This window comes from Battus philenor, unplaced genomic scaffold (genome assembly GCF_028537555.1).
Source record: "Battus philenor isolate CCGP_79_NKW_IND1 unplaced genomic scaffold, ilBatPhil1.0.hap1 SCAF_18, whole genome shotgun sequence".
NCBI classification, from domain to species: Eukaryota; Metazoa; Arthropoda; class Insecta; order Lepidoptera; family Papilionidae; genus Battus; species Battus philenor.
The window spans coordinates 6367711-6376681 of NW_027181680.1; the positions used below are offsets into that span (position 1 = coordinate 6367711).

Below are 8971 nucleotides of genomic sequence, written 5' to 3' on the forward strand. Positions count from 1 at the left end.
GGCCAACGGGCGCTGAATTGTAATGACAGTAGGCGCGTGGATGCTTATGAGATGGGGAACTGAAGGAGAATGCTGGGCTTTCCCGGGCTGGACAGATTAAATTTGCATCACTAATAGTAAAGTGACAATAAAGCTTGCGATGACGAAGCCGCAGGTTTGTCAACAAGTTAGTGATCGGTGCAAACAATTCCTTATTTATTGTCCGCTCCTGAGTTCCTTTTATTAATAACAAAATTTTCAGTCGTTTTCATGTTATAGTCCATGGCGTTAAGTTTTTTGATCTCCTTAATTTGTTTAATCACAAGAAATCAGTCCAAATCGTTGTTCAGACAGGAACAATTAACATAAGTAAGAGAACGTTCATGTAAACGTGTATTCAATTCGGTTATTACGACAATGACATAAATTATATGTTTTCTGGTGTTAATTCTATTTGCGAATACACTACTACAACAAGTATAACCAGCGCTGGTATCTTCCTAGAGGCCTTCCTGCAAAAAAACTCATCACAATAAATAATATCAACATTATCTTTGACTTATGGCAGGTGTTAATGCACATTTGTAAGCATTTATAAATAAAATTATATATTTTTATCTCTGAATAGTTTATTCATCACAAAGGGTTTTTTATCTGTCTGACTAAACAAATGCTAAGTATCTTGATTTACAAACGTGATGCTTAACTCTGCGATAAGTCAATTAGAGAAAACAGTACTTATGATTCTCCTTATTTACTTACACTGTAAATTGCAATATATGTAACTTATTTTACAGTGAAATCAACAGAGCAAGTAATGATACGTTTGCGACATGTCGACTGAAGAGCGTTTGAACAGTGTGTTGCGTAAATTAGTGAAAAAGTTTAAATTAAAAAATTATCAATTAAAACGACATAGTTTAGATGAAACAATCGAGAATTATTTCGGCATTCTCATAAAAATCACAATTATAGAAAAAAACAGGGATGACGATCTATACAAGAATTTGATTGTGAAATTGGCGCCAAATATAAAAGAACTTAGAGACTTCGATGTTCTTGACGTTTTGTACGGCGCAGAGATATTTTTTTACAACGATTTACTGCCACGTTACAAGGAACTATATAAATTTGACTTAAGTCAACTATTTCCAGATTGCTACTATTTAGATTCTACTCGAAATAATGAAGTACTCGTGTTAAAGGATATGTGCTACGAAGGATTTAGTCGTCATCGAGGAGACAGGTTTCTTGATCGCGAACATGTCGTAGTATCTTTAAAATCATTAGCACAGTTTCACGCGCTTTCAATAATAATGGATAATAATAATGATATATCAAACAGAAATGTCTTGAAGCCGTATTCATCGAATTATCCCAAACTTCTAATGTTGACTTTGAGAGATAGCTTGAAGAATAATTTGGATATATTTACTGATAATAAACACAAAGATTTCTTTTCTACAATGCTAAACAATTTTGATGAGATTGTAAACAATGCGTCAAAAACTAACTGTTTAGTTTATGGTCATGGAGATTTCTGGAAGGAAAATATATTATACAAATACAAAGTAAGTAGTTTAAGATTTAAAAAAAAAATAACAGTTTTTTAAACCATTTTTTATATTCGATATTTTGTTGCTGTTTTTTATATTTTTTTCCGTGACGCCAAAACAAAAAAAATGTTAAAAAAAGATTCTTTGCAATATTTTGAACACTGATTTAACACGTATTACTTCACAGGATACGAAACCTGTAAAAGCGTGCATATTAGACTTCCAAACTACTCGTCTCTTGTGTCCCGCACAAGATCTTCTCAGTTTTTTAATTACCAGTACAGAAGCGAAACTCAGGAGGGAGTGTTATGAATATTTTCTATCAACATATTATGAATATCTCTGTCAGACTTTAGTAGACCATTTACTACCATCTAAATGTATATACTCGAGAAGAGATTTGGATCAAGATCTTCAGAAAGTGGCTCCATATTGCTTTATAACTGCTAACATGGCTTTTTCGTTGTGGCTTGGTTTAGAAGAGAAGACGATAGTACAGAGTAAAAATATTTCGGCACAAGTAAATCAAAAAAACGCCTCAAAACTTTTTTATAAACAAATTATGCTTGATATCATAGAAGATTTTATAACATTTAAATATCATGTTTCATAAGATATAAAAGAGGTTTCGTGTAAAAAATTAAAGGCAAGTTGAATTAATAAAGCAAATATAGATCCCTGCATTTTTTTTAAAGAATCCCGGTTTTATTTAAAGAATTTTTCTCATTATTACTTTTTTCGTCAAATCTGTATATAGACTTAAAATAACTACTATAATTGTATCTGTTGATTTTAATGCCGCTGGCTTGAAAGCTTTGCAGCCTTATCGGAACCGAGTTCGCGGAACTGAAGGGTTTGCGAAAGACAACAAAATATGATAAGCCGCCATGCCAGGCGTTGTCGAAGGCCTTTTCGATATCGAATAGGTTAGTCCACATGTCCAGAAGTCTGCGAAGAACGAAACCTGAAAGCACGTGTTCAGTGAATTTGTGTGCTTTATGCACACATGAATTTTGTTTTCGAAGTCAAACTGTTTACCCAAGAGAAAATGTTTTTTAGATTAGACTTGCTTGACGAAGATGCACTTTAACAGCTACCCTTAGGTGTTGAGAAGGCTGATAAGGATAGGAACCTTCTTAGGCTTTAGGGCTATTGAGTTTGGGAATCTCTATTACTACTGCTTTATTTCACCTGAAAGGGCGCAATTGGTTATGAAAGAGTTAAAGATGGAAATCAAATAGAGGATAGCTTATCTTCTGTGGATAGATTTTTAGTACTCAGTTGGAGATGCCATCACATCCCGCGGATGACTTTTATTCATCCCTTTCATGATTTCAGTAACCTCTTTGGAAGTCCCGGGGGGATGACTGGGAATCTAATTATATTGCATACATGAATATCCAATTCAGTTTAAATTGCAAATGACACGCATACTTAACTAAAAATATTAAGAATTTTAATAACAATTTATGAAATGCGAGCAACACAAGGAAGAGTAAACACTAGCGAGCTGTATTTTTAGTTCACGGTATATGAAAGTTCTTCACGAGTGTATCGACAAACTTTTGTTCATCGACTATTTTCTGGGTAGATTCTTCGGTGATTGATTGCATGTGATTAGCTAGGGACGTATTGCCTGTAAAACCTCATCGGGCGAGTTGATGGATATCTTTGAGTTTAAGCTCGAGGTAATGTCTGTTGATGCTTAGTTTGGTTATATGCACAACGCTTGTGCACTAGCCCAGCTGCGTTAGGTCAGGCGATGATCTAACTCCAGTTTGTGAAAAGACTGGACGTGCTGGACTTGCTGGGTGATATGGCTAAGAAGGGCTTAAACAAAAATTAATGCTCTAGGCGGAAAGAGATAAGCTACGAAGCGAGAATAGCGGGAGGGTGATGATGGACTCAAAGTGAATAAGTGTAGCTCTTCAGCTGTTCTGAAGAGTCTGGTATTGTTGATGTTAGTATGTTCATAATTATAGCTTTCGTGCTTACTGTTGAAGGCTCTCGCGATCAGGATGGCTAGGCCTAATAAAGTGAGCATCGTAATGTGATTGTTATAAAATATGCTTATATTTCAAGTATTTTTACAGGTCAAGTGTAGAATCCTATAGCAGCGTAAGTTTTTAATTTATTATTCAGTCAATAGTGCAGAAGAATAAATAGTTCAATATAAATTCTATAAAAAAGAAGACAGAAAGGATATTTAGAATGCTGCATTTGGCAGAATGTTTGTAACTTTAGTCACGTTTAATAAACTTCACTAAAACATATGTCAGTGACAAAACTATAACCTAAATAACCGGCCAGAGTGCCCACGAATATGAGCGCGAAGCATAAATGTATTAAATCAGACTATTTATTCCATATATTTAATAATGTCTGATATAATACCTCCGGATTATATGGTCAATGTCGTAAGTTTAGTTGCTGGAGCGTGTAATTTAACTGATTGGGTATGGAACGGAGAAGAAAAATTAGACGCAAAGGCTCAAAATTATTTTGGGGTTCTTATTCCAGTGACAATTAACGGAAAAATTCACGCCGAAAATGTTACTTTGAAACTCGTATTAAAATTGGCACCTACTGACGATAGATATCGCGTAAGCGGTGCAATGGCCATCATGTTCAAGCGTGAAATATTTGTATACTCAAAAATTTTGCCTTTGTATGACGAGTTGCAAAAGCATATAGAAATTTCTTCCCAATTTGTAAGACCTAAATGTTACTATAGTTGTATGGACTATTGTAAAGAAATTATAGCAATACAAAACATGTGTTATGAGGGGTACAAACCCATTGTCCACAGCATGTTTTTAGATTTTGATCACTTAACAGTTTCCTTGCAAAGTCTTGCAAAGTTTCATGCATTATCTTTCATGTTAGAACATAAGGACAAAAAGGCATTTGAAGAAGTATGCAATACCTGTTTACCATTATCAGAGAAGACAAATAAAAGATTTCTGGACATACTTAAAGACAGATTAAACAAGGCTTTGCAAAAGTTTGAAAATTCTGTTTATGTGCCTATATTGACCAACTTAAAAGAGAATTGCAATTCATTTATAGAAGCTATGTTCTATTCTTCAGAGAGGAATTGTTTGTGTCATGGTGATATTTGGAAAGAGAACATTTTATTCAAATGTGAGGTATTAAAAAGTTTGTTTTTTTTCTAGTACTAGTGTATATATATAAGGAAATACACTAAATATTGATTACAATGTTTTAAATTTATATTTCTAACTTAATTCACCAGGCTATTATTGCTTTATAAAGATGAAATTTAGTATTTTTTACATGGTGGAAACAGGAGTTTAATTATAGTCAAACAAAAGTAAGTGGTGTAGCAGATTTACGAGCTAGAAATGGCTGGAGGCCACATAGGGCACAGTGCAGATGGTCACTGAGGCCTTAAGGTTCTAGAGAGGAGAGGTACATACAAGCACAGCAAAGGACGTCTACACATGAGGTAGATAGATGACCTTGTTAAAGTCATCGGAAGATGTTAGATGAAGGATGCTTCTATCTTGCCCTGTTGGAGATTTCTGGATATCCTATAAACGAAGTGATGATAATGAAAGATAGTACAATTAAAAAACCTGGAACCAATTTAAATCATTTCAGCAAATCACATTCAAACCTTTTTCTTTGAATTATGAGTAGATTTGGTTGGCTAAAAGAAGCAATTTTAGTCATACAAAATTAATTGCCTTATAAACATATGTATATAAAATTGTAAAGTTGTTAATTATTTATAAATTGTTGTTGTTTCAGGATAACAAGCCGATATCAGCATGTTTGATTGATTATCAAACAGCCAGGTTGAGTAGTCCTGCATTTGATGTTCTCTATCTTATCACAACTAGTACAAAGAGTGATTTGAAAGGAGAATATTTCACATCAATGCTGGATATTTATTATAACACTTTAATACAATTTGTTTCTGAAGCTCAACTTGCCATTGATATTTACAGTCGCAATCAGTTCAATAAAGATTTGAAGACGGTTGGGCCTGCATGTTTTATAATTGCAAATACTGCCCTGTGGCTCTCATGTGGATTGCAGCAAGAAGGTCATGTACGAAGCAAACAGATTTTGAATACAGAAAGTGAGATAGGCAGAGCAGTTGAAGATTATAAGACTATAATAAAAGATATAATTGATGATTTCATAGAATATGGGTACTTGTCAATGGATAATTAAAAATTCCTTTTTTGAAGTATCTAAATTTTTATCCATGTACTAACTAGTCAGTGAAATTGAACCATTGTTTTTTATTTTTAAATTTAAGGAAGGCTGTTAATTTTTTTTTTAGATTTAAATTAACAGTTTTTTTATGTATATCTTAATCAAAGATCTTTAATTAGTCGGTGCTATGTTATATAAGTACATATAGTTGTAATAGGATTATACTTATAAAAATATTTCATAGTTTGACCTATAAATAAAATATTCTCTACCAAACTTTTTGTTTTGGTTTCTATAATAACTCTATAATATAATTTTGAAACTAAGTGAAGAAAATGTATGTTTTTTAAAACAATTTTTTATTAATACAATATGACAATTATATTTTATTCAAAATATACATGGATATTCAAGTCATGGGGTGTGCATTGTAGGACTTCCACAAGGTGGAGTAATCACCTTGTTAAGGTCATTAGAAGACGAATGCAGGTTTCACACCAATTACATAGGTTTTCTGTGGTGGAGGCTGCCCAGCAGTGGACATCCTAGGGTTGCTGATACTGATGATTATAGTAATGCTATATAATCGAAAAATAATATTTATAAAACTACCACTACTCAAACTGGCAAATAAGGAACCTGTGAAAAAAATGTACACATTCACCTGCTAGTAAAAAAGTTTGTATTAGATTGCGTCATTTGTTATGGCTCGTGTGTATCGGGAGAATTCGGTGTTCCGGAACACTTGGTTCATCATGATCATCATTATGTTGGCCGATAAACACCCACTGCAAGGCATAGGCATCTCCAAAAGATTGCCACGATGACCGGTCTTGCGCTGTCCGCATCCAGCGGCATCTCGTGACCTGGATTACGTCGTCAACATAGCAATTGCTCTTATTCATTCAACTTAAGGCAATAATGAACTCTCGTTAAGGTGGAAAAACCCTACAAAACTTTTTTATTATATTAAATTCTTATAAAGAACAACATGAGAAGAAATTGTTTGAGTTGAAAGCCGTATCACTAAAAGCAGAAACATGCAGGCAACACATTGCTGGTTCACGTCAACGAGGTGTGGATTGAGGAAAAGAGAGACTGACTGAATCGAGTTCGAAATATTTCGATGGAGCTTATCTAGTTGGTAATTCCATAGTGCTTGCATGGAAAGCGTTTGTTTTATCTCTGTAGTAACAGGAATCTCTGTTTGGACTGTTACATTATTCATTACGGAAAATTAAGGGGAGAAATAAAATTAAGAGTTTATTGCAGGAATAAATTACAAATTAAACTTATATGCTAACTTTCCACTTCGTAGTGTAGAGATAGAGTGTCTTCCTCAATATCTATTTCTTATAAGAATATTTCTGGTCACGTAGTGCTGCATCAGTAGTTAGCACCTCGTGTCCTCGTGCCTTCAATATTTGGGATCAGTTTGCATGGCGGATTTATGCTACGTTAGCAGATTCCTTATATGATACGTATGTAACACGCGCTTCGTTGGCGATTCGCTTTGAATAACCGTCGGCGCAACAGACGCGCTGCAACTTCCAATTTAGGTGTAGAGATCCTTATTAGTAGTGAAAGGTTTTCGTTGTTCCTTTTCCTAATAGAAATGGAAGACTATTGTGGGAAGTAAACCGTATGATTATTTCATATGAATTAGAATTGTAATGCTTGTGCAATGATTAACATGGCTATTTAAACACATGCAGCAAAAATATTGTGAACGCACGACTGTGAAAATTTTTCCATATTCGTGCGTTTACAATGTTTTATTATATTAATTTCTATTGAATTACAGCCGTTTAAAAGCCTGTCGTTTGTGCCGACTTGCGGGTAAGCAAGAGGCCGACAAGAATGCGAAGGTTTAAGTGGCAGCAACAACGCCTTGAGAAACATCTCAGCAGGGGAAAATGCGCATACATAAATGCCGTCGCAAACGTCAGCGTGCTACCCGATACACCTTACCCAGCAACGGAATTTTGTAAATATAAGCAGGAACAGCGTTTCATTGCAGTGTTTTACTTCTGTAAGAGCTCTTCTTAATAGTATCTATTATTCAATAGTATTTCAGGTTCGATATCTTATTACGATATTGAACAGCAGGGGAAATATTATAAAGCCCTGTCTAACTCGGGCTTTGGTTTTGAAGTGTTCACAGTTATCACCAACAACTCAAACTGTGGTGGTACCATCTTCGCAAAAACGTTTAATAAGATGTACTGGGTGATGCGGTAACCCCATCTCGTTCAGGATCAGTCATATTTCCCTCCGACTTGCCAGTATGGAACACTTTTCTAAAGTCAATAAAACTTACATAGAGGGAGATTTTTAATTCTCGAGCCTTTTCCACCAATTGTCGCATTATAAGCAGCTTCTCTCTCGTTCCTTGACAAGGGTCAAGCTGCTCTGCATGCTATAACCCGAACAAACTGTCTTTATCCCGTGATAAAGCCAGCTTATTCGGGTGCAATCTCTTTGAACAGATACGCCTAGAGCCTTGTATATATGAAAGGAAAATTTGTTTTTTTTTGTGTAGGCTCAAACGTATCCTATATGTTCTTAAAAAGGTGAAAATGTCAGCTGGATTACCACAGTTTTCCCATATACAGCGATTTTTAGAATATTAAATATGAAAACTTTTTATATTAATGCGCTTTTATAGTTAAAATTGAATGCTATTGTTATAGCCAAGCTCTCAACTTTAAACTCCGTCACAGACGATTGCACTTCCTTTTCACTATTGAAAGTAACGCGCATTCGTTGCTCTCAACTTCCTGTGAAAGAAAGTACTATAAAGGAAATTATAACTCACTATAACAATTCAGCTCTAAAGGAAAATAATAACTGCGTCATTTTTTAACATTTTTCTTTATTCTTTAAAGGCATACTGGTAGTTTTTTTAAATATACTTTTTGATATAAAAAATATTCAAATGATGTACGGAATAAGACATGCTGTATGTTCGAGTGTTCAAGTTGTAGACTCGTACTTGTACCTGGGATCAACAGTCAAACTACGAGTAGGTAAATCCAACTTCGAGAAAGATGGACAGGGTTCATGAAACTACAAAACATTTCGTCCAAGATCCCACAGTTTATTATCAATATGTGTTATCAGTGATGACTTACGGCAATGAAGGTTGAGCCTTCACAGTCGTTCAACGAGCCATGGAAAGGGCTGCTCAGAAGATTCGTAGACGAACGAGAGTTATCGACGTAGTCCATCGAATTGGCAAGTTGTTT

The 8971-nt window shown here is 34.6% G+C and overlaps 2 protein-coding genes across 2 annotated transcripts; both read left to right on the forward strand.

The window, feature by feature from the left end:
• Nucleotides 1–812: 812 nt before the first annotated feature.
• Nucleotides 813–2148, forward strand: LOC137920392 (uncharacterized). The gene is made up of 2 exons (XM_068763721.1): nucleotides 813–1550; nucleotides 1723–2148. Exons 1-2 carry the CDS (start codon nucleotides 813–815, stop codon nucleotides 2146–2148), a joined length of 1164 nt encoding a protein of 387 aa, XP_068619822.1.
• Nucleotides 2149–3823: 1675 nt separating this feature from the next.
• Nucleotides 3824–5816, forward strand: LOC137920303 (uncharacterized). The gene is made up of 2 exons (XM_068763598.1): nucleotides 3824–4684; nucleotides 5310–5816. Exons 1-2 carry the CDS (start codon nucleotides 3914–3916, stop codon nucleotides 5736–5738), a joined length of 1200 nt encoding a protein of 399 aa, XP_068619699.1. The 5' UTR covers nucleotides 3824–3913; the 3' UTR covers nucleotides 5739–5816.
• Nucleotides 5817–8971: the final 3155 nt, after the last annotated feature.